The following is a 26,554-nucleotide window of genomic DNA, read 5'->3' as shown; positions in this document are numbered from 1 at the left end:
AGCCCACTTGTGCCACCCTCTTACTGGTAGCACATGCCCTCAGGACTGGTCAGGGCAGGGTCCAGTGAAGTTCTGTGCTAACTCAAATATTCAAAGTGGATGCTAAAACAGAGCACATACATTCACAAGGCAAGCCCAGAAGCAGCAGAGGCCCAAGGTTAAGAAAACCCCAACATGACCCTAGAAATTCTGTCAGTAAGGCAGGTCCAGCTTCCTATATGATCACAGCCAAGGGCAAGCCACTAAGAGGTGCAACCCAAGTGCAGATGATGCTCCCATATCCCTGTCTCTGGGCAGGGAAATAACACACCAAATGCATAACTAAGGTGGGCAGAATGATGAGCCCCAAAGGGGGCCACACCCTAATTCCCAGAACCTATAATTACATTAGGCTGCATGGCAAAGAAAAATTAAGGCTGCAGATGGAATAGGAAGGTTATGCTAGACTATCTGGGTGGCCCCATTTTAATCACAAGATCCTTAAAGTGAAAGAGAGAGGAAGAAGAGGAGGTCAGAGTGAGGTGAAATGAGAACTCAGCTGGTCGTTGCTGGCTGTGCAGATGAAGGAAGGGCTACAGCTTAAGGATGTGCGCAGCCCCTAGCAGCTAGAAAAAGCAAGGAAACGAGATTCTCCTCTAGAGCCTCCAGAGGGAACACAGCCCTTCCCACACCTTGATTTTAGCACAGTGAGACTCATGTTGGACTCGTAACTCATGGAGCTCTAAGTAATAAATAGGTGTTGCTTGAAGCCGCTAAGCTTGTGGTAATTTGTTAGAGCAGTTACAGAAAACTAAGACAATAATGACCCTGTACCTAATTACCTTCTGCTAAAATGGCACTGCTCGGTGTTCGGAGCACATTCAAGGCAGGCTAGGCTAAGCTAAAACATTTGAGGGGTTAGGTGTATTAGATGCAGTTTCAACTGACGATGGGTTTACTGGGTCATAGCCCCATCGTAAGTCAAGGAGCATGTATAATAAAACCACAAAGAAATATAGTTGATAAAGTATAATAAAGGAGGTTTACACTAAAGGCAAAGCTCCATTTGGATGTTAATCTAAGCACAGAATATGAATTGGTGGTGATCTGATGAGAGTTGGTCTGATCTCCCCCAGTGTGGCCTTCCCCTGAACTTAGTCTCCCCATGGTGGCCACGTGGCCTCTGCCTAAACACTGCTACCGCTGGGATGTGGCCACATCACCAGGAGTTCACGTGTCTTTGATTATTAGAAAGATGTTCCATACTAAGCTGAATCCATACCCCTATAGCTTCTATCCACTGGCTCTAGTTATAGTTCTTGAAGTGCTTAGAATATTTTCTTCACTGTGAGGCTATGAAGACAAGTGCCACGTATATGTCCTTTCTAAAGTTCCCTCTCCCCTCCCAAGCCTAACACATATGGGTTTTTCATTTATTCCCCACATGCTGGATAGGATCCTTTTCACCTACATTCCCCCCTAAAATGTGGCACTCATAACCAAATACACAATTCCACATAAATAGAGTGGTAGGGGCAAAGTTCAATAGTTCCAATACTAGATGTAAGAGCTGCACCATTCCCACCCTCTCAAATGGTAGACTAGAGGGTCTCCACGGACTCTTCTAGCCCTGATGTTCCAAGAGTCTAAGAGGAAGGTACCTAAGAAAGATTTGTTCATGTAACAAATATTTACTGCTTTTATACTAATTTTATTATACCCTGCCTTGGCATTTACAGACAACCCAGATCAAGGGTTTTACAGTACAGCTTGGGTTCTGCAGGGCATCCTCTGCAGTTTGCCAGTCCTCTAGAGGCTCAGGAAGTGGGCGTTCCAGAAGCAAGGACCGCCTTCACTGATAGCATGAGCTGCCCACAGGCTTCCAAGCACCTTAACACCTATTTTCTTCTGAAGAGCCTTCGAAGTTGTGGGTCTTGGAACTCTCTGTCTCTTGTTTTTATTATGCAGATACATATTCATACCTGTTTTTGTTATCTCAGATCCTAAGCCTCGGATTCAAAAGGACAGAGCCTACGGAATAATCATTCAAAAAGGGAAAGTCAAAAGCAGTATTTAAATCCAAGGCATTAAAGTGGTGCACGCTATCAAAATCTTTGGCCCACTAGTTCACTTTTAAGAATTTATCTTACAGATTCGCACACACAGAAAGACACACATACACAATGTGCATACATATATATACACATGTATGTTTATTTTAGCAATATTTATAATAGAAAAAGATTGGAAATCTAAACATATCTCAGTAGGAAACTGGTTCAAAATACAGAACAATCCTATTCAGCATTAAAAAACAAAAAAGGAAACAAAAAAATATACAAAAAGATAAAATGTTAAAAGAGAAAAATTAAGCACAGAACAATGTATATAGTATGCTACCATTTCTGTAAAAAAAAAAAAAGAGAGAGAGGACTGCATATTTTCTTGCATGTGCATAAAACATTTCTAGAAAACTTCACTAAGAATTGGTAGAAACTGGTTGCCTCCAAGAACTCAATGGTTTTAAAGCTGTGGCAGCAGGAAGACTTTTTGCTGTATATTCTTTTGTGCCTTATGAATAATAAACCATGATAATGTATTGCTTAAAAATAAAATATTTTATCACGTAAATAAACTAAGTAAAAGTATTATGATGATATTATTGCAGTTGCTGTAAAAGAGCCAAAATACAATTGGACACCTAATAAAAATAATCTGGTGATAACTATAATACTCATTTGGACATTTCTCCAGATAGGCCCATTTTACAGATTTAAAAACATAAATGGAAAGGTGAGAGGACTCATTCAAGATCCCACAGTGAGCCATTAACAGTTTTAACTGTACTTTGGTAATCAGCCCTTCACCAATCCAGATGGAATTCAGTTTGACTCTGACTTTTGTGTTTCAATTGTGTGGTCTTGGGAGAACCCCTTTTCCTCCCTGAACTAAGTGTCCCCATCTATATAATAATAACACTGTACTACGTAGGCTTTAAGGTTGATTTTATGACATCTTGAACTTTAGGTCAAGAAAGCTAAAACAGTATCTCAGGCTTCTTCTTTTTTTTTCTTTCTTGATAACAATTGCCCCAATCCTTCACATAACCCCTCATCTGTTCCCTGATGAGAATGAATCAACATGCTCACAAAAGGAGAGCTTTGTATGCATAACAAAAACCTCTGCTCTTCTTGTTGTAAAGCCTCCTGAGAAAAGGGATGTCAGTGCTGAGCATTTCAACATGACACAGAGATGCAGGATAATGTGTTCAACAGAAAGGAAAGCTATTAATACAAAACCTGTGAAGGTACCCAGGAAGATGGAGTGATAGCTTTTAAGCACTGAGTCTCTTAGTTATCTTCAAATGAAGATTTAAAGATGTTGTGCCTCTGACATGGAGGTTTAAAGCAAAGGTCCAAAGCAAAATTAAATTTAGGCCCAAAGAAATAAGACAAAAGATAAGTATTAAATGAAAATAGAAAATTATTCCCATAGTTTAGGTCCTTATCGATGGTCCCTGTAGCAATTTTTTAGTTGGGAGAGCATGTCCACACTAGAAAAGTAACACATTTCATCCAGACAAAGCATTCAGTTTTGTGTCCAATAAGCCTACAATAAAGATTATTGTACACTTCAGTGAAGACACAAGCATACATTGAGTTATAGGAATGGGAGAAAATAGTGAGTAGTTCAACTAATACAGTTGGTGTTATTTTCATCCGGTTGAGCCAAGCATTTCTGGGGCAGCTGAGAAGAGCAGAAACTGAAGAAAGGAGGAGATTGCTCCAGTGGGTCCCTGACTCACTTGACCAGATCTCTTTGCTCACAGAGGATTCATTCCACAGTGATTTGCTGCTCACCTAATATGCTCAGACGCTGTTCAGAGCCCTGGAATGGAGAGGTGAACACCACCCAAGCAAGGTCCCTGATCTCACAGACATCACATTCCAGGGAGAGAAGACAGTCAATCAACAATTAGTCCTTTGGTTTTTTCTTTTCACAGTTTTTGAATGCCTACTGTGTACCAGACACTATTTTAGGCCTGGCAGACAGTAGCAAACACGGCAAAGTCCCTCCCACCACAGGGTTTACATTCCAGTAGGGAAAGAAAAGCAATAAATAAATAAATAACTCTGGACAGTGCATATAATGAAGAAAAGAAAACAGAGTCTGAAACAGATATTGATGTGAAGGAGTGAGGAAGTCTTTTAGAAAGACAGGTCCAGGAAGGCTTTAATGAGAAGGTGACATTTGTGCAGCTCTCAAATGAAGAGAAGCAGCCAGCCATGGGAAGATCCCAGAGAAGACGATTCCACACCGAGGAAGTGTGAGAGTCAAGCCCTGAAACAGGAGCAAGCCTAGCATGTTTAGCAACCATAAGAAGGGCTGTGTGGCTGTAGCCCAGAAAACAGCAAGACAGTGGAAGGGCACAGGCTGGAGAGGTGGATGGAGTCTGGGCCATCCAGGACATTTACATCGTAGTAAGAAATTTGGTTGAGTTGAAATATATTGGGCAGTCATTAGAGGACATGAAGGAGGAGAATAATATTTGATCTACATTTCTGAAAGATGGCTGTTGGGGAAGAATCAACTATGGTGGGATAAATGTGGATGGAGAGAGAAACTAATTAGGAAGCTAGAATTAGGAAGCTAGAAGCATCATTGAAAGATGATGGTGACTGAAATAAACATGGTAGTGCTGGAGGGGCTACGGAGGGGAGAGATAGAGGATACATTCTGAAGGGTGCACCAATAAGAATCCTGGTGATGGTACGATGTGTTGGGTAAAGACAAGAGATCAAAGATGAGTTCTAAAACAACATGAAAAAAACAACCTGATTAAAAAATGGGCAAAGGACTTGAGAAGATATGTTTCCAAAGAAGATAAATGAATGGCCAACAAGCATATTAAAAGATGCTTAATATCGCTAATCATTAGAGAAACGCAAGTCAAAACCACAATGAGGTATCACCTCACACTATTAGAATGGCCACTATAAAATAAATAAACAAATAAATAATAAAACCCAGAAAATAACAAGTGCTGGTGAGGATGTGAAGAAATTGGAACCCTTGTGCACTGCTGATGGAAATGTAAATAGTGTAGCTTCTGTGGAAAACAGTAAGAGGATTTCTCAAAAAATTAAAAGTAGAATTACCATATGATCCAGCCATCCCACCTCTGGGTATATTCCCCAAATACTTCAAAACAGGATCTTGAAGAGATATTTGCACTTCTATGTTCATTACAGCATTATTCACAATAGCCAAGAGGTAGAAGCAACCCAAATGTCCACCAATACATGAACAAAGAAAATGTGGCATATACATACAATGGAATACTATTCAGCCTTAAAAAAGGAGATCTTGTCGGCCGGGCTTGGTGGCTCACCTGTAACCCCAGCACTTTGCGAGGCCAAGGCAGGTGGATCACAAGGTCAGGAGTTCGAGCCCAGCCTGGCCAATATGGTGAAACCCCGCCTCTGCTAAAAATACAAAAATTAGCCTGACATGGTGGCAGGTGCCTGTGGTCCCAGCTACTCAGGAGGCTGATGCAGTAGAATCACTTGAATCCAGGAGGTGGAGGTTGCAGTGTGCCGAGATCGTACCACTGCACTCCAGCCTCGGTGACAGAGACTCCATCTCAAAAAAAAAAGAAAAAAGAAAAAAGGAGATCCTGTCATATGCTACAATATGAATGAACCTTGAGGACATTATGCTAAGTGAAATTGACCAGTCAGAAAAGACAAGACAGTATGATTCAACTTCTATGAGGTATAGGCAAATTCAAAAGCAGACAAATTCATAGAAACAAAGATGAGCTCTATGTGTAACAGGATATTAAAACGTTTTGGTTTGGAGGAAAGAAAATAAATGTCAGATGCCAAAAGGAATTGTGAGACAAATCAGGTAGGACTTGCTAAATGACTCAGCTAAAAACCAGCTGCCTGGTGAATGCTTCAACCACCAGGAAGGTATTAAAAGGGTTGAAGTGTGTGGATATTGTGATTTCTTTGAAATAAATTGTATTGAGAGTCCCACATCCCTCTCTTCGTAGAGAGGAGGGTGTGAGGCACTTGCCCCTTCACTTTAAATGAAGTGAAATGACCTTCAGCAGGACCGCTCAGAGAACTTAATATAAATTCCCTGCAGTTTGGGGGGCAGAGGGAACTGAGGTTCAGCTCACCAGGCTGGAAATCTAGAGCTGTTCTAGATCTAGATCTAGATTTGGCCTGGGGTCATTGTAAATCCTCAGGAGGACTGGCCAGAGAAGCAATGGGATCCTCAGTCTGTGTAGAATTGACCAGAGAAAACCACAGATTGAAGAAAAGGGCTGCCACTCGGAGGAAAATTCCCACGTGAGTTATAAGCTCTCTGGCACAACTTGCTCAGTGGGGCTGGAACCACGACAGCCAGCTTTAACTACCTGCTGGGCCCAGTGGGTGAGCCATCTTATGATAGTACCTTTCAGAAAAGAGCTTCCCTGTTCCCCTGCTTCTCCTCTCTCTCTCCACTACCTGAACCAACTGCCAGATGCTGGAGGGTGGGTGAAAGCATGAAGTAGAGTAGGGTAGGGAGAGAACTGCGCAAGCCCCCGACCACCGGCCAGCCACATCCACTGCAAGAACCCAGATTACAGCAAGCTCTGGCTGGGGTAGGGAGAAAACTATAAATCAAGGTCAGACTTTTATCACTACATGAGACCAGGTATTTTAACTTCGGACTATAGGTATTTATTTATTTATTTATTTATTGTATTACCTAAGAGTGATCACGAAAGTCATGGGACCACAAGAATTTCCATCCAGGGGTAGACAACTGCCTGAATACATTTTGAAGGGCTATGAAGAGATACAAATAGTTCCTTCCTAATTAAACCCCAGATGTTTGTTCAACAACTCATTACTTAGTTTTTGGCCTGAGCAACTATGTGAATGAGGGTGTGATGGACTGAAATAGGGAGATTTGGGAAGAAGCAGGCTTGGGATAGGGAAGGAGATCAAGAGTTCTCCTTTGGACATGTTAGGTTGGGGTGCTTCTAAGTCAAGTGGACGTGTCAGGCAAATCAGTCTGAAACTCAGGGGAGAGGAATACTTTTTAAAAAAATACTCATTTTCATAGAAGAGTGGAGGGGACGATGGGGAATGTAGACAATTATCTTGCGGAGCAGTAAAGAATTAGGGAGAATGAATGACCAGGAAGTGGGAAGCAGGATTTACAGGAAAGTGAGAGGTCAAAGACAGAGCGGAATGCTTTTGAGAATCATTAGCATAGAGATAGAATTTAAAGCCACGTGACCAGATGAAACCAACTAAAAAGACATAGCTAGAGAAGACAGTCAGAGACTAGTCTCTGGGGCACTTCTCATTCATGGTTAGAAGTCAAGTAGAGAAAGAGGCTTGGGCAAAGGAGACTGAGAAAGAGTAACTAGATAGGTGGCAGGAAAACCATGAGGACCAGGCAAATGTGGTGGAGGGGAGAGGCAAGGGAATGGCTGTGATGGGCCATGGAATCTGAACTGGATAATATGGATGTAAGGACATGTATGTGGGGCCCGGGATGATGAACAGTGAAAAAGTAGCAAGGTTACAGGAATGAAGGTCACTGGAATTGGGGGGGGGGGTCAAAGAGTTGTTGATGTGGGGACAGCTACGAATAGGAGGTCAGAGCGGGAAACCTGAAGCAGGGATTCAGTGGTGGTACAGGAGGGCAAGAGCATGACTCGGGGGCCAGCGCAGAGGTGTGATGGGGAAAGAATCTGTTACAGGCGATCAAAGAGCTGGGCATGGTGGCCCCTGCCTGCAGTCCTAGCTACTCAGGAGGCCGAGGCAGGAGGATTACTAGAGCCCAGGAGTTTGAGACTGCAGTACACTGTGATGGCACCTGTGAATTGTCACTGCTCTCCAGCCGGGGCAACATAGTGAGACAGCGCCTCTTAAGAGAAAAGTGATCGACAATCAGGTGGCCTGGGTTTGGAAGGGGTGGGTGGTGAATGGTTTAAGAATCCACTGGATAGAAAGGCCTAGAAATACAAACCCCTCTTTCTCACCCCTTACAAGGATTATCCTTTTTCACCTAAGGGGCCTTGAGGAGTTTGAAGCTGGTCAATTGCCCTCACCCTCAACACTTCCTGTCTGAAACTCAAGGCCTGGATGGACTCTCCTTAGAAGCAAGAGAGGGCACAGTCCTGTCTTCGGTGAGGCTGCTGCTAGGTTCCTGGACCCTCAACGCAGGGAGTGAGCAGGGTCACCACAGCTAGCAGATGGCTGGGCCTTGCCTTCCCTGGATTTCTAGTCTCAGGAGTATTCAAAGTCACCATGTAGAAACATCCAAGTGCTGCCTTCCTGTCCCCTTGGCTGGAGCAGTGGGTTTCCCCTGCTGCCTTCTGTGATGCCCTCTAAGTCCAGGTCTTATTTGTGGGCAGAGTACACAGAGAGGGCTACTAATCCCTCCAACTGATGCAGGAGTGTCTTGGCCAGAACTTCCACCTGAGCCTCAGATACTTGAAACATTACAGCCAGAAGACACCCTATGTCTTAGGCACCCACTGAATCTGTTTTCCAATCTGTTAAAAGAGGAGATTGAGCTAGATGATAGATGAGGTTCCCTCCAGCTCTTGATAGTCTAGAGTCTAGTTCAAATGCCCTGTTTTATATCAAGATGAGGGAGCAGGGGCCGGGGGAGGGAAAGTGACCCACTCCTAGAACTGGATTAGTCAGACAGGCAGCTCTCTGGGCAGGGAGTGCTTCTTTCTTGTACATTCTTTATTATTACATCCTAACACGGTATTCATTAAATGAATATCCATGCAGTGACATTGTTTTCCTTTACTGAGTGGAGATTTTGGTGAAAATGGGGTGAGAGAAGGGCATATTAGAGGAGGAGCTTTGGCTCCTTCCGTTGAAGGACAGCATTTGGTGAAAGGAGCACACCAAGAGGAAAGAGAAGGGGAAGGTGGCAGCACACCACATTCCTATACAGCCAGCCCTTAGTTCCCTCCAGCAATGACTGTTCCTCACCTCACCCTGACGTCATTTTACATCTCCGGCATTCTCTGTACTCTTCCGCTAATGGAAACTGCATCTCTTCTTAAAAGCTAATCCAAGTCCCAATTTCTCATAACAAGTTTCCACAAATCCAGAGCAAAATGAAAAAAATATACACATGAATTTGTTACAACCATTGCTACACTTAATTAGCTTTGGCTGGTATCTTTTCCTGCCTTTTTGCTTTCTGTGTGATTGTTTCTTGTAAACTACATAAAGCTAGATTGTTTCCTAAAAATCCAACCTGAGAAACTGTCACATATTATTGTGGGAACGCATCTTAAGCTTTGTCCCGTTTCCTTATCTGTACAACAGGGTTGCTGCGATGACTGAGTTAACACCGGGAAAGCCCTTAGCCCTGGCATGTACTACACACTTAATAAACACTGGCTACTCTTAAGAGTTCAGTTTAATCATTTACAGGGATAGTGATTATTGATATACTTGGGGTTACTGGACCATCTTATTTCGTATTTTCTATTCACCATGCTTTTCCTTGTTCTTCTAATCTTTTCTGCCTCAGTGGTTTTATCAAGTTTTCCTGAAACCCATTTTCTGGAAACAGGTGTTCACTAAGAGTTGCCTTTAAAACCTTAAAATGGAGTCTTAAGAGTTCAAAGTAGGTCCATGCCTCCCAAACAATACTAATACCAAGAGCTCAGAATACTGTGATATTCTGGTCTCCCATGTCTCACATGATTATCTACTATTTTATTTCCACCTTGTTTTAACCACTCTCCACTCCCCATCCCCAAATCTATATTTACTTAAAACTTACCAGTGTGTTTACCAACGTATTTACTCACCACTGCTTTTTGTATACCACTCCTTTCTTCGGGGTTCCATTCCATTCTTACTAAAGAGCACCCTTTAGTAAGTATTTTGGCCCACCACAACTTAACAAAGAGAAATCTAGATCTCTGAATGTATCTTGCATGAAGGACAAGCTGAGCTGGTTTAAAACAGAACCATCCCACAGTTCATCACTACGATATTCTTTTACTTTGGGGAAAAAACAAAAAAACAAAAAAACAAAAAAACAGCCCCTGACCAGGTTATGACTTTTAGCATTTATTCAACTATTTTCCCTTTCTGGATAGAAATCAGCAATGGTCCCAAAATACATCTAGACAAATATGCTTCTATGAAGACTGTATTCTACAAAACTGTGACAAAGTGGGTAAGAATAGTCTCTCGACAATCAGATTTGGGCCTTACATTATGCCACCATAATGGTTCTCTTAGCCCCACCCCCTTCTTTAGGTTTTTAACCGAAGTAACACAATACCATGTATTGCAAATAGGAAATAAATTATTCTATGTAGATGTCATGCTTTCAGAAATTCATTACTTATGTTGCCAAAATGTTTTCAGTAGATGATAGTCTTTAACATTCAAATAGTTATATTAAAATAGCTCATTCAGTAATGTTCCCTAGAAAGTGCATTTTGCAGTGAAGACTTACTAGGCATGAGAAAGTCAGTGCTGTTCAAAATCAGCTATTACATAAAAGATATGATACAATTCTTTTAAGACCATGATGCAGTTCTTACGTGACCCAAATGGAAATAAACGTCATGTGGAATCCTGGGGTTTCAACTATGTGCTTGTAATTCCGAAGTTATATTATGGGGACCAAAAAAAAACTCCCTGCTTGCTGCCTACCTGACTCCCATTCAAGAAAAGACATTTACAATAGAATGTCAGCCTTGCTGTCTATTCATTTGACACCAAACCAGTTGGCTTCTTTGGAGAGCACTGGAGTAAGAGCAGCTCTAGAATCTTGCCAGAAAATGTATCCAGCTGTTATCCAAGGACCGGGTGTGAAACACTATAGAACTTATTTCTTAGCCATTCCCCTGAAAGATCTTAAATACAAGTTGAGTATCCCTTATCTAAAATGCTTGGGACCAGAAGTGTTTCAGATTATGCATTTTGGAATATTTGCATCATACCCACCAGTTAAGCATCCCTCATCCAAAAAATCTGAAATCCAAAATGCCCTAGTAAGGGTTTGAGTGTCATGTCAGCACTCAAAAAGTTTCCAATATCAGAGCATTTCCGATTTCAGATTTTCAAATTAAGGATACACAACCTATTGTATATCTCTAATTTGAAACTAGGGATAATTAGAACCTATCTAACTTTCTATTACATTAGAACACGAAAAGTATTGTTGGTCTTTGTTTGCTTATAATTCCATAGAATTGTTTTGTTTTAGTCCCTTTCAATTTTGGACTCTCAGCTTTGATAGTTAAATGAAAGCCTTGCATTTGCTGTGACACTGACACTGATGAGCTCCAATGTGATTCTTAAAACCCATTAAGACCCAGAGAAAAAAACTCCTTCAGAATACTTTGGTATCCCGTTTTGAAAACCTGGCCATATATTTTATTAAAAGCTAAGGTCCCAATAATTCTAGTTCCGAGAATATAATCTAAGGAAGTAATCACATACATGGAAAAAACTATATGCACCATGATGCCTTCTAAATTATTTGTAATTGGAAAAAACTGGAAGTAACCTAAATGTCCAAGAGTAGAATGTCTGTGCAAAATGGCACATGATCCGGATGGATTGTTATACAATCATTAAATAGAATTGATAATGCACTGTGGAATCTATCTGTGACAAATTAAAGCACTGTGTGTGTGTGTGTGTGTGTGTGTGTATGGAGGTGATCCTGGATAGGTGATACGAAATTCTGACTTGTCCAGCTTCTCTTGATACTATTGGGAAGTTGGCAGACACACAGGCACTTACTAGCATGAGCTGACTTCCATAATTTTACTCTAATATTTTGTATTTTAGAACCAAAGGAGTCAGAAGATGCACACATCAGTTCCTGGGTGTCCATTCGTGCTGCCAGAAGAAAATACCACAGACTGGGTAATTTATAGACAATATAAATTTATTTCTCACAGGTATGGAGGCTGGGAAGTCCAAGATCAAGGCACTGGCAGATTCCAGATTCAGCGTCTGGTGAAGACTGCTCTCTACTTCCAAGATGGTGCGTTGTTGCTGAGTCCTCCAGAGGGAACGAAGACTGTGTCCTCATGTGGCAGAAGGGATGGAAGGAAACAAAACCACTCCCTCAACCCCTTTTAGAAGGACCTTGACCCCATCTATAAGGGCTCTGCCCTCACAACTTAATCACGTCCTGAAGTTCCTACCTCTTGTTAAGTTTCAACACATGAATTTTGGGGGAGACAAGGATAAGGAAAGAACATGGTGATTAACACTGTCCCCCTGGACTGATTTTCAAGCTTTCTATGGCAAGAGTTTATAGGCAAAAACAAAATCCCTCCACTGCATGTTTGATAGTGCCATGAACCTCTCTTTTGTTGCACTCATCACAGTTGTACATTAATCTATATAATTACTTAATGCTCATCTTCCCTTCTGGTCTACAAGCTCCATCAGGGCAGGACCTGTCTTTGTTTTGCATATTACTTGACATATAGTCCTAACAGTTGAAGGAAGGAAGGAGATGAAGAGAAGAAAGGAAAGAAAGGTAAGGGGAAAGAAGAAAAAAAAAGGGTGGGTGGAGAGAAAGAAGAAAGAGTGAAAGGGGAAGAGAGAAGAAGCAAATTTTTGCACAGGACGCTGTGGTCCGGGTGACAGTAAATACACTAGCAAACCGGGAAAGCACACTCCCATTTCCACTTGGAACACAGCAAGGCCAAGAGACTGAAATGGACAGGAAGGCAGGGCTGCCCTAGCACTTGGCAGGTTTGCATGTTGGGGCTGTATCGGGGATGGCGTCCTAGGCAAGGTAGGACTTTCCAGCAGGACCAGCCTCAGTGCACGTGACAGAGCAGTAGTGAGGAGGGCAGATGCTGGTAGAAGTCTGTCAGGGGAGCAGCAACATATGCAAGCATGGACTTGTGTCTGTAGTCTGAATATCTGAACCTGGGGATACCCAGAAATACACAGAAGGAATGGAGAAATGCCCCCTTTAAGGTCTCCGTGCATGTAGGGAGTATAAAGTCAGTATCATGGGTGTTAATATAAATACTTGTTTACAGCCTCAGATAGTTGTTCTTAAGGATGTCTAAAAAACAGACTAAAAACCAAAAAAAAAAAATTATTGAAATGGTAAAAGAAATGTAATGGTTGTGGTTTTCCCTCTTATGTTCATACTTTTATAATATGTACATAACAGATAGAAGCGTTTCTCATTTGAATCACTGCTACTTTCTTTTATCGGATGCGAAGAAGTTTGAAATTCACTGTTTGTTTTTTTTTCCCCAGTTCTAGCCTTCTCTATTTTGTCTATCCCTGTTGACATATCAGTCTTTACCATACAATTTTGTTTTTAAAGGCGAACCTCCCTATATTATATACATGGTCTTATGTATATGAATTCTTTCATTAGGTCAAAAAAAAGACGAGTGTAGAGGATGAAAGGATGGCCTGGCATAATAGGCCATCTAAAATGCATCCAGCAGCTCACCTGCACCCCCACAAACCATAAGCATCACTGCCATTCTGAGCTGACGTTGATGGGAGATGTTATAACTTTGAGGGGAGTGAGGAGGTAGAAAGAGTTAATAACCAGTGAATTACTGTTAAGTTTGGTGAGAACTGTATTTTCACAAAAGGTGAATTTTAGAACCAGAAGTTATCAGTTTCAATTCTGGATCTACCACTCACTCTTAGTTCCTTAATCTTTGTCAGATGGATATAAACATACATTTATTTCAATGTATGAATATTAAACATATGCTAAGTGCTAACAGATAGTGCTCAACAAAAGCTCTTTACACCTTATTTTTCAGGTAGACTTGGGAGTTCCTTTACATTACAGGTTTCTCAATCTTAGCACAACTGATATTTTAGACTGGATAATTCTTTACTGTGGAGTGTTTTGGGCTAAAGTGTGCCCCCCAACCCCTGCCACTAAATATGTTGGAAGTTTTAACTGTCAGTATCTCAGAATGTGATGGTATTGAGAGATAGGGTCCTCTATCTAAAAAAGAGGTAACTAAAGTAAAATGAGGCCATATGCATGGGCCCTGATCCAATGACTGCTGTCCCTACAAGAAATCAGGACACCAGTCCTGCACAGTCATGTGCACACAGAGAAAAGACCATGCAAGGACATCGGGAGAAGGCCACTGTCTGGAAGCCAAGGAGAGAGGCCGAAGAAGAAACCCTACTGATCTTGGACTTCCAGCCTCCAGAATTGTTGTTTAAGCTTCCCAGTCTGTAGTATTTTGTGATGGCAGCCCTGGCAAACTAACATGTGAGGGTTGGATGTTTAGCACCATCCCTGGCCTCCACCCATTGATACTGGTAGTACCCTTCACCACCCTCCACCTCCAAAAGTGTCTCCACACATTGCCAGCTGTCTCCGGGGGGGCAAAATCTTTCTGCCCACCCCACTGGGAACCACTGTTCTAGCTGATCTTTGGCCACCTTTGTATTCCCAGTGTCAGTACAGTGAGAGCTATATAACTAAGTAGATAACTAAATATTTGCTGAATGAACTCATGTGCCTGCTTTCCCAGTCCTGGGTCTCACCACTCCCTCACAAACTCCTTTTGCTGCAATTAAAGTAGTAATTACTTCCAGTTTAATTTACAGACTGTGTAATTTGTCATGAAACAAGCAGTTTTCATTTTGACATAATTTCTGACAACTCAGTGACATAAATATATTCATGTGAGCCCCTATTTTGTTTGACATGCTCACTTACCTCACATCAGTTCTGCTGATAGATTTGGTAAGTGGTGCTTTTAGTTTCCTTAATGCACCATTAAGGATTTCAAGCAAATGAAATTATTATGACAAATTTTTCTATAGTCATTTCTAACACAAAGAACTCATAAAGAAATCAAATGTCTGGACTTCACTGTGAAAACACTAAACTCTCAGCCATAATGAGACTCTGCACATTATCAGAAACCCCAAAGCACATCAAAAAGCCAAGGTCAACGGAGACAGTCTTTGGAATGGGGAGGTCATAAATGTTGAACCTGGCAAATCACAAATTTCTTGTCTTAACATTGCCGCATTTGCTGTCATCTCATTTGAAAGATGATGTGTTTGGGTTGGGTGGTGGCAGAGGGGTGGGAGTTGGGGAATGCTGGCTCTGAAATGCCAGAGAGGCATTATGAACTCCGGAAGCATCTGGCTACTGGTAGACATTTTACACACAGATAGCAATTTCTGACCAATCCATTTCAATGATTTCTAACCCATACTCAGCTATCCAGAGGATCCTATTTTAAGAACATTATTGCAAACTGACACACTCTATTCATTTACAAAATTCATTCATTGCATATTTTTTTGGTTTAATAGCTTGGATTCAGTGTTACAGATTTGACTGACCCAAGTGAAAAAATACACTAATCATTTTTAAGTGCTATTTCAGAAGAATATGTGCAATGTTTCTAAGTTATTGTGACTTTCTGACTGTTGTGGCTTTAAATTATAATACTAATATCTTACTCTGAGAAATGTGCAAGACACAGGTCTAACAAACAACTACATTAACCTCGGGCAACAACCATCATGGAGCTGCTGTACCACAGGCATGGTGGTGGCCTGCATCGGTACTTACACACACCAAGGATGTGAACTCACATCCTGCCTTTCCAAAAACATAAACATTTAACTCAACTGTTTCTTGTAATAAAGAGGTTGAAAGAATCCTTTTGTGAGGTTGGATTCTCCAGGGAAGAGAAGGAGAATGGCCTAAGGACATTCTGAAATTTAGATATCAAACCAAACCATACCAAACCAAACCAAATCCCTCTGCCAAAGTGCCAAAGAGCCTGCCTACTCTGCAAAGCTGGTGCTTGTGTAAAATGTCAGTATTTTTAGATAGAGATGTTTTAGAGGAAGGAGGCAACTGACCAAGTACGATACTTTGTAATATTTTTCCCCTCTGGAAAAGCAGAAAAGAATGAACATCAGCTAACCATAATATTTAGAATTTAGCATCTTTCCTTGGGCATTTATAAACAGGAAATCTGTCTGTGGCAACCAAAAGTACCTTATTCTAATCACTGCATTTGAAAAGTCAGCAAAAGCCCACACTAATTCCTATTACGCTTGTTTCTTGGTTCAATCTCAGCACTTTCAGCAGCTCTTGTGCGGCGATTCTGTCTTGGACTTATTTCTGTGTCTTGAAGATCGTCTCTGAAGACAGAAAAAAGAAATGGCATCTTAGAAAGTAATGATTATTATTCTACAGCAGTTTCTAGTTTACAAGTGTTTCCACAGGTATTATTTCATTAAAACCTCGAAATAACCCTCTATTCTGTGGATGAATTCATAATTGTTATTATTAGTATTTCCACTTTACGAATTAGTGAATTAGCAAGGATTACAGATAGTCCCTTTTGCTGAATTAAAATTTAGGAGTTTTATGCTTCTGTTTAGCATGTAGAGGACTGGAAAAGAAAATGCAAACAAAAAGCTGCTGGAAAAGAAAAGGCAAACAAAAAGCTGCTCCCATCCTAACAAGAAAAAGCCAGGCAGTCTAACAAAATCTTAACTCTTCTTGATCCTTCAGAGACCTGAGGTTGTAAAGGAACTAAGAAAGCAAAATTCCAAAGAAAAATATGCCCCTCCAAAGATGGGCCACACGTCTCTCACTTTTGGCAGAGTGTTGGAGAACGAGGTGGCTACCATACAAACAGGGAAGAAGAATCAGCTAAGATTTTCCTAATTTCTTAAGTACAGGATAGTACTGCGGGCCACTGACACAAGGAGAGTCTGCACACACTTGCCAGCTCTTTTCCACGAGCCTCCGTCAGGTGCTCACAAGAAGACTGGGAGCAGGGCAGGAGAATGGAGAGGGGCCACTTCAGTGGCTACTGGGGACAAGAAGAAGTCCTGCCTGCTTTCTTGAATGCTTCTCTCCCATGTAGCATAAGTTTTTCAATTGCTGAGGGAAACATAGGAAACTCACCCTGGGGCTCTGGCAAAGACCCATGGCCTCTGGAGAAGGAACAGAGGTGAAATCAGTCTGCCTCAAGGGGAGGCATATGACCTCATTTGCAGGGACGCAGGCAAAGATTCACTGCGGCAGGGGAAATGTAGAAACTAAAACCTCTACCTTACAGGAGGGGCAGAAAATCATCTCCAGCTGATGACCTTACACTGACACCAAGCAGAGGTTTGGTCAAGGTAGCCTGATACCATGGGAGGAGGCAGAAGTGCTGAGAAAGGCCCATCCCTAAGCACACAGGGCCTACCTAAGACTCAGGCTGGACTGAGATAACAGTGAACCCTGGCTGTTTCCCACCATGAGCCTAGCACCAAGCAATAAGCAGGAGCAGGAAATGGCTGAGGGAGAGATACGAACATGGTGAAGATATGCCCCTATGGGGTGCAGCCAAGTAAGCATGACGGAAAGGAAAATGGGAGTAAAATCAGTGAGACAAACCCTCTGGCAATCCAGCCCCACACTAAGCAGAAGTCAAAGCAGACATCTGCTAGAGTAACTTGAAGTGGATGCACTGAAGGTCACATTAGTCACTAGGAAACTCCAACCCAGGTCAACTCTGAATTACCTGGCTCAACTCCCAACACTAATGACCCAATAGAAGGATGCCCATTTCTAGGCACAAACACTATTGACCTCAGTCCCTATGGTCCTTCACTGTATGGCCAGCATTCAAAAAGTATGATACACAATAATGCAAGGAAAAAAACCCATTTTGAGACGGAAATTCCTTCAATAGGCTTTAAGTGTAATACATAAAGTTGATAAAAAGACTTAGTGAACTTGAAGATATGTCAATAAAAACCATCCAGATTAAGATACAAAGAGAAAAAGGAGTGTGTGAGGGTGTGCACATAGAATAGAGCAGCCAGAGCTGTGAGACAATAAAAATGGCATAATATGTGTATAACTGGAATGCCTGGAAGAAAGGAGAGAAAGAACTGTGGAAAATAAGTATGTAAATACATATGGCTGTGGATTTTCTAAAAATTTGAAACACATCAAATCAAGATCAAAGTTGGTCAAAGAACCCCAATCATGATAAACACCAAAAATAAACAACCAACAAATAAGATCTCTCCAAGATTTGTTGTTGTTGCTGTTTGCTATTATTGTTTAGTGACTTTTCTAAACCAATCCTATAAATACGTATTCTTCGTTGTGTATGGCAACTAAAAGTGTCTGCTTGATTAGCTTTGTAGTCCACTAATGATTGAACAGTTCCTTAGACCTCTGGAACCAGTATTGTAAGGAAACTCTTAGCAAAACCAGTCTTTGCTGAGGGGCTCTGTGTGCGTGCTGGGGCATGCAATCAACATTCACTCAACACTCAGTGGACAACTCTGCCTTAGCCTCTACTTCCTGCTTGCACACAGCCTCATGGTTAACCAGGGGTGAAAGCTTAGTGCTTCCTTAGGTCTATCCTAAGCATGCACAGAAGCTCTATGAATGAGAGTGACCCTCTAGATTCCCAGTAATATTTTACAGCTGTTCAAAACCCCCATGGAAATCTTACTTTTCAGCTTTTACTATTAGGCTTTTTGGTTAGCATATCGTTTGCCCCGATTGTTATGTACCACCTCAGACAACTACAAAGCTAGTCAAACGTCTCTAACTGCATTCAACAAACACCCTTAGAGAAAAGGCTTTTTGAAGTGAGCAAGCTCCAAGTCAGGTAAAGTAAAGATAGTCTTGGCAAGTAGAGTCTTCCAGGGAACCATTAGATAGGCTAAGTAAAAATTCTCCAGGAATGTGGCTTTAAAGGGGCTCCAACCCCACTCTGCCTTCTCTGCAGGCTGTCAGCCTGCTGGTCCTCACCATGATTGCAGACTGTTGGCTCCCAAGGCCACAGAGGAACTAGAGAGAGAAGGATGAGAACAAAACCAGATGAATCACCACAAAACTCACTGTTCTCACTGACATTCAGATATTTTCTTGAATAAATGCCCCCTAAAGTGCTGCTGCCTTTGGTTAATGTTCAGAGTTTTCCGAAAAGTTGAATCCCACAATTTTTGCAGTTTTATTATTGCATTTATGGAGCAGAGAATTTCCACCATTTTTGCTATCACTCTTATCATTTTTACTTTTTTTCATGTTTTAGTTTATGTTCTTAAAAATCTCTCAACTTTCACCATGTCAAATTTTTTATCTTAATGTTTTATTATCATTTACTTATTTGACTTCTGATAATTTTTGAGGCTTAAATTTTAGTGGGATGTTCCTCCTTACTTTTAACTTCTATTTTATTGCTCTTTATTCTCATACCTTGTTTTTAATAATCCTTTAACATTTTTCAGTAATATTTTCTTTCCATGTTTCCCCTCTTTGATTTGCCTTTATGATAGCTGGCAACAGACACAGCTATTGAGGTAGCGGAAGAAGTCATCTATACTTCTTCCACTTCCTTAGGAGGGGAGTTCCTGGCAAGGAGTATTTCAGTGGTACTCCCAGAACAATTCTCTAAAACACCTCATCCCCTAAGATGCAAGAATCCTAATAGAATAACCCAACCCATATTTTTTTCCATGCATGTAACGCATTGACTTACTGGAATAACACTTAGTAAGATCTCACAGGTGCAGCAGGTTTTAAAATTCTTGGTCTCCAGCAGGTATTACTAATGAATTTCTTTTAGTAAAATGTGACAATAGCATGTTAGCCAGATGAGAGGATATTCCTGGGGAGGGCCACAATGAGGCATCTACCGTTAAAGTACTGAATCTACCTACTGTTAAAGTACTGAATCTACTGAATGCAAAAACATGCCTTAGGAGAGCCAGCCATTCATTATTAACCTGCTTCCAATACACATTATTTCCAAGATGACCTACTTTCCTTCTTGGTAGGTCCATAGAAAGAATCTCCTGGTGTGTGGCTCTCCTTGCCTCATGTTGATCATAGAGAGAGTGGTCAGATCAAGGACCACTGTAAACAGGCCTGAGTTTCCTTTTATTCATTTTTTCAAACATGAGATTCACTGTTTTCCTGCTGCAAGTACTTTCAATTACAGTAATTGTATCATTTAACAAACATGACAGGCTCATAAGTGCATGCAAACAACTTCTCATGGGTTTAAGATGAAATGTAGACTATTAATAGAGAAAATAATTCTTCCTTTTCCGATTTTATAAGATTAGAGAAAGTTATTTTCTAAAATTTTATTTTAAAGGCACTATGAGATAGACACAAAGAGTTAGCAAGGTTTTTAAGTGGTGTTAGCTTAAAAATCAAATTTACAAATTTGGAAAGGAGCCTTTATTTCTTATAAACAATTACAGCCTGTAAGGTGACCACTCCAACAAGGCTGAGAAGTGTTAACTCCGGCAGAGCCCAAAAGACAGGTACTGTAAGGGAGAGGAAGAGGGAAAAGGGATTTATGGTGAATGTGTGGACCAAACATACATATTCAACAGGTTACAGGAGGAGCTATGATTATTCATAAAGGGGGGTTCTAATGCATGTCCTAATGCATGCATGCATGTTACACACAACCCATGTTCATTCTGGGGTGGAGACTTAATATTTAAATACATTACAATTAGGCCGTACATGTCAAAAGGTCTTTTTAGGACACAAAGGCACCCAACTGCTCAGCCACTATAAAACTGGCCAGAACCAGTCCATGATCAGTGGTCTCTTATCAGAAGAAAGTTACTGAAATCAGTCTCTTGTCAAACCAATGCTATATAGTTATAGCTTGTGGAACAGAGGGTCAGTTAGTCAGCTTTCAGCAGTAGATGTGCTACAATTGTTTTAACATTGTTTATCTCAAGGCCAGTGCTTGTTTAGCTGCTAGAAAAAAAGAAAAGCCTTGTAGCAATTAGAACATAATTACTCTTTAAGTGTAGGGTGATTTACTTAACCCTTGCTTTGCATGGCCTTAGGTCTTGTCTATAATTTGGTATTTTATTGCCACAAAAAAATATGTTCTGTCAGTCCTACGATCTCTATTCTAACATTAATGTTGGCCAGTTGTTATGTCTACACTGCAAAAGGGAGCAGGTATAATGGCCTTAGCTCCTGTCTATAATTTGGTATTTTATTGCCACAAAAAAATACGTTCTGTCAGTCCTATGATCTCTATTCTAACATTAATGTTGGCCAGTTGTTATGTCTACGCTGTAAAAGGGAGGAGGTATGATGAGGCATGTCTGATCTCCTGTGCTGTCATGGCCAGGGACTGTTTTTAAGGTTTCTATGGGTCCCCTTGGCCAACAGGGGAGTCTGTTCAGTCAGCTGATGGCTTAAAATTTTACTTTTAGTTTACAGTGGCGATCCTTATTCATTCACAGGTTCTTGAAGCCAAGTAAGAACATAGAATCTACTAGTGAATACATTCAGATCCCATAAACACTGACTGACTGACTGACTGCCAGACACATTCATTCATTCACATATTTATTGAGTGCCTATGCTGGGCTGCCCAGGCATGGTGCTAGGTGCTAGGGATTTAAAATCCAGTGTACTTACTCACTAGAAAGGGTGAGAGTGCTGCTGGAGCAAAATCAGGGGCTTCTGAGCAGAGTATGAAGAAAGGAATGTCAATTGCTATCTAGATGAAGAAAGGGGAAAGGGCAATTTGGACAGAAGCAGCAGCGTGTGCAAAGGCCAGGGGCAGGGCGGCATAACTCATGAGGCAACTGCGAGTGGTTCAGCTTGGCAGCTTGGCTGAAGCCACAGTCGTGGGGTGGGGAAGTGAGGGAATAAAATTCCATGAGCCAGCCAGGTAGGCTGGGGCCAGAACATGAAAAGCCTTGGATGGTGGAGAGCTACTTTAAAGTCTAAGGGGGAAAACACCTGTATGTTACATTTCACTGGCAAAATGAACTAGTAATAGACCGAGGCAGAGAGACAGCTGGACAGTGGTTGCTGCAAGCTGGAAAGTAAAGGACCTGCAGGAGTAAGCAGTGGCACAAAGAGACTGAGACAGTACAGAGGCAGCCCCAGCTATACCTAGGAGCTTGTTAAAATGCCAGTCATTAAGCCCCTTCCTAAAGCTACTGAATCAGAATATCTAAGGGTGGAGTTCACTAATCTGTAGTCTAACAAGTCCTCCAGGTGATTTTAAGTCTGAGAACCACTTATCTATAGGACTTTGCAAGTGACTGTAGGTGAGTGGTAAGGGAGAGTGAGAAGTTTAAAATAATTGCTAGGTTCTGCCTTGAACAGTGGGGAAGACTATGATCCTACCATTCACTGAGAAGAGGGGACACCGGAGGCGGAGAAGATCTGGAGCAAAGGGCTTAGACTCACTGAAGCATATATATTTTACCCACATTTGTGTGTAAAGAAACTGAGACCCCAAAATGTGAAGTAACACCAGGACCATTTTCTTCCTACTTTCATTCTGCTCAATGTAAATATATCTTGTAGCTTGTTGTTGTTGCTTTTTGGTTAGCACATCATTTGCCCCAACTGTTATCTACCACCTCAGACAGCTGCAAAGCTAGTCAAATGCCTCTAATTGCTTTCAACAAACATCTTTAGAAAAAAGGCTTTTCGAAGCCTTTTTTGAGCAAGCTCCAAGTCAGGTAAAGTAAAGATAGTCTTGCAAGTAGAGTCTTCCAGGGAACTATCAGACAGGCTAAGTAAAAATTCTGTGTGTGTGTTTCCTATATATTATGATGTTTTGACATCATAATACAGCCTTTCTAGCTGGGGAGAGACTGCCTCTGCTGGCATCAGGAGAGGCTGGTCAATTCTCAGAGAAAGCAACGGGCCCAGCCAGGAGTATGGCTGTGACATGCAAACTAACCAATCCAGAGTCACACCTCCTCTATCTGGCCCCAACACCCTAAGAGGCAATAGTCCTCTGACTTAATCACGCCAGGGCCAGGTTCTAGGTAACTAGGGACCACTCCTATAGCTTGGAGCCACTGAAATTATTCGAACTAGCCAGGCCTGCACTGTTCACCCCACCCTGCCTTGCCTTTCCTGAGAAAACCCCAATCAGGGATCTAGCCTAAAGCGCTACCCTTGTTCCTGTCTTCTGCCTCCTGACCACGCTAGTGTCTTTCCCTTGTGGACCTGCATGGTATGCCATGTCCTGTCTCTAGGACCTGTGAGTATAATGAAACTTGTTTTCCTGAGCCTCTCCTGTGTCTCTTCTTGTGGCCACACCTGACTGATCATCTCATAAAAGAATACAAAATGTAGATATAAGACTCCAAGACCAGTTTGTAGAAAATAAGTTTCCTGCTGCTTATGAAAACACTGCTTTATATGGAGCCATGTGTTGCTAACGAAACCTCTAAATCATTTGTGGAATTAAGAGAATGTGTTGGAACTGATATGGTATGTTCCAGGACTAATATCTCAAATATGCCACTTGTGGTACTACAAAAAAAATGCCTATAAGCTTAAGATGGGCATTTGTAGAACTGCAACATTTTGTTGAAAAGTAAAGCTCTGGAGGCTTTTCCTGATTCTGCTTTTAAAACTACATCACAGCATAAGTTCTTCCTTAGAAGGAACTGAGGCTGTTTATTCTATATTCTGCTGAAATCAGGAGGCCTGGATTCTGATCCTGGTGGTATCACTAACTAGTCCTCGGACCTTGACCAAGAGTCCGTTTACCTCTCTGGAGCCCAGCTTCCTTCTCTATAAAACAAATGGGTGGGGCTAGACAAGCTCTTGTATCTTTCTCGCTTTAAAAAGTGAAATGATGGAATTTGTTTTCTAAGTGCTTTCTGGTAGTAATGACTTTAAGAAATCATCATTATCAAGAACAGGCTTGGGCTCAGGAACTCTGGGCTCATCATAGTCACTAGTGTCAGGGTTAGTTCAGCATGAAGAGGTACAAAAGGAAAGTAGTTAGCTAAGGGGTTGCCTCCTCTTCCAGAACTCAAAGTTAAATAATGCTTACGTGAGAGACAGTAATGCAGCCAAAATCTCAAATTTACATAAAATGCTACTACTTGAACCACCAAATATTTCATAATAAACCCATGTATCCCCTGGATACACCATACTTTTCCACACTCCCAGTGATTCAGCTATGAAACGACAAAATGTCAACTGCACAGCAAACCTCTCCTCCTCTGAAAAGATAGTAGAGTTTAATGGTTGAGGATGCTGACTTTTGACAATTAGGTTAGAATCTCATCTCCATCACTTATTACTTATTGCTATATGACCTTGGGCTGGAGACTTACCCCTTTTAGCCTCAGTTTCCTCACTGTAAAACCGGGATAACAGTATATAATAGTGCTATATTTAAATGAGATCACACATGTATTTACTATGAGTTAGGCTCATGCTGACAGTGGGGTTAAAATGCCTAACTTATAGACCAGTAGGAGTGATGGGCAAACAAACAATCATACAAATGTGCTGGAAAGAGATGGACACAGTGCCGTAAGCGCCTACAGTAGGAGGACTGGATCCAGGAAGAACCTGAGCTGGTGAGTAGGAGTGTAAACTAGATGAAAAAATAAAGAACACTCTGGGTAGAGGGACAAGTTCAAAGACTCTGTGGTGGGAGAGAGCTTTTCATGCAGGAGGACCTAAGACGTCTATATGATGAAGCAGAGAGAATATGATTATGAAGTAAATAATAAGAGATGAGTCTGGAGAAAGAGATACAATCATTTAGCACCTTTTAGGCATATTAAAGAGTCCCTTCTTGAACCTAAAACGAACAAGAGGCCATTCAAGACTTTTAAAGCAGAGGGATGAGTAACAGTGATCAGATTTGCATTTTGAAAAGATGGCTCTAGCTGCATTGTGGAAATTACATAAGATTATAATACCATGTTTTTACTGCACCTTTTCTAGGTTTAGATACACTAACAGGTACCGTTGTGTTACAAATGCCTAACTGCAACACGCTGTACAGGTTTGCAGCCTAGGAGCAATATGCTATATACCCTAGAGCCCAGCTGTATGGTGGGCTATACCATCTAGGTAAGTATACTCTGATGTTCCCACAATAATGAAGTCACATTTCTCAGGATGTATCCCCATTGTTAAGTGATACATGAGTGTATTAATTGCCCATAGGAACAATTTATCCATATAGAAATAACATCTGATACATAACTACAGTTATATAGGATTCCATTTCTTAGCAGAAATATATAGAAACAAGTAGTAAACCGAAAATCTTTACCTTGCACGTGGATTACTACTCCTTTAAACCGGAAAGCACAAATATCATTTTGTTTGAAAATCAGCTGCATAGAAGTATAATTTCTCAGGTCAAAGTACATGTTTATTTCATGATTATGAGAACTCACTTATGTGATGCTTCCCAGGCTTCCTCTTCTTCTAAAAGATCTCTTATGATGTCTGAACTGGAACTAAAAGGATATGTGCATCAGTATTGACAGACAATAAGAAGACTGTATTGTCCCATTTATATAAAATTCTAGAAAAAACAAATGAATCTATAGTGAAAGAAAGCAAACAAATGGTTACCAGTGAGAGAAAGGAGGGAGAGTGGGGGTGGGCAAGGAAAGAGAGAGCCAAATGTAGTTTCCATTAGGAGATGGGTAGCAAAGGCCAAAAGCACTGAAGAACACTGAGGCAGATTTTACCAACTTTAGTATTTTCCACTAGCCAGGGAAGCTGAGATTCCCTGCCACCCCTACTTCAACAGAAGTTGTTCTAAACCCTTCTATTCACAAGACCCCAGCTCCTGCTACTCCTTACCTCAGAGAGAACTACTCCAATTTTAAATAAAGCTGAAGCTGTTTTAAACCTTTTTTAAACCTTTTAAACCTGTTTTAAACCAACCTTTTCTTACCTTTCTCTCTACTTCAGTGTCATCCATTCTTCTTTACCTGATGTGCTTAAGGTACTGTTTCTCAAGCTTTTAAAACTATCATCTTCCTAAGGAGCCTTTTTACACATTTCCCCCTAACCCCATGACATTTTAATACCACAAATATGATGTCTATTTGTTCATGTGTTCTGTGTGTATGTGTATATATGTATGTATAAAGCACAGATATGTGTGTATGTATATATATATGTGAGTGTGTGTGTATATATATATATCTGTGTTTTATGCATATACAGAGTAACCTTTTTACCCACTCCCCACCCCCATGAAAAACAAAATTCCACCCTTTGGGGGTGATACTGCTCCTACTGAAAACCCATGAGTTAGGGAAATGGGAGCAGAGGAGGATCATGTAGTTCTGGGGCCTGGCAGGGGTCACAGAGTTGGAGAAAGAGTAAAGTCAGCTTCTTGCCAACACCGCCCCCGCCCCCCACCCCATGCTCCACAACACACACAATTGTTTTTAAACAGGAAGGTTATGAAGCATCTCTACTAGTCCAGCTAAGAAACGAGGATGGCCAAGTCTGTCAACTAACGTAGTAGAGTCTGTGATCAATTTACCTAGGGGTTTTCAAATCATCAGCACAAATCACTGATTTGTTAAAGTAAAATATTTGCAGTACACTAATGACATAAACCTAAGAGGTTTTTGTTATGCTACCTCAGTGAAAACAGATGGTAGAGGTGGTTTACAAAAAACACATCTCAGAAGTTGCCCGCTATCTCCTCTTCCTCTGCGACTTCAATGTCACTGCCCAGCCAGGCTGCACAGCTCCCTGG

The 26,554-nt window shown here is 41.3% G+C and overlaps 1 protein-coding gene across 5 annotated transcripts in view; it reads right to left on the bottom strand.

Annotated features, from left to right (window-relative positions):
• Positions 1–14,588: 14,588 nt before the first annotated feature.
• Positions 14,589–26,554, bottom strand: part of RAD18 (RAD18 E3 ubiquitin protein ligase) — an 82,450-nt gene continuing 70,484 nt past the window's right edge. For all 5 annotated transcript variants that reach the window (XM_038003629.2, XM_038003628.2, XM_007985101.3 and 2 more), the window contains 2 exons: positions 25,227–25,289; positions 14,589–16,178 (listed from right to left, as the gene is read on the bottom strand). In XM_038003629.2, the coding sequence (XP_037859557.1) occupies positions 16,076–16,178; positions 25,227–25,289 (166 nt within the window). In that variant the 3' untranslated portion in view covers positions 14,589–16,075. The remainder of the gene's footprint in view (positions 16,179–25,226; positions 25,290–26,554) is intronic.

Source organism: Chlorocebus sabaeus, chromosome 22 (genome assembly GCF_047675955.1).
Source record: "Chlorocebus sabaeus isolate Y175 chromosome 22, mChlSab1.0.hap1, whole genome shotgun sequence".
Lineage (NCBI taxonomy): Eukaryota > Metazoa > Chordata > Mammalia > Primates > Cercopithecidae > Chlorocebus > Chlorocebus sabaeus.
This window is presented reverse-complemented; position numbering and strand designations above follow the sequence as displayed.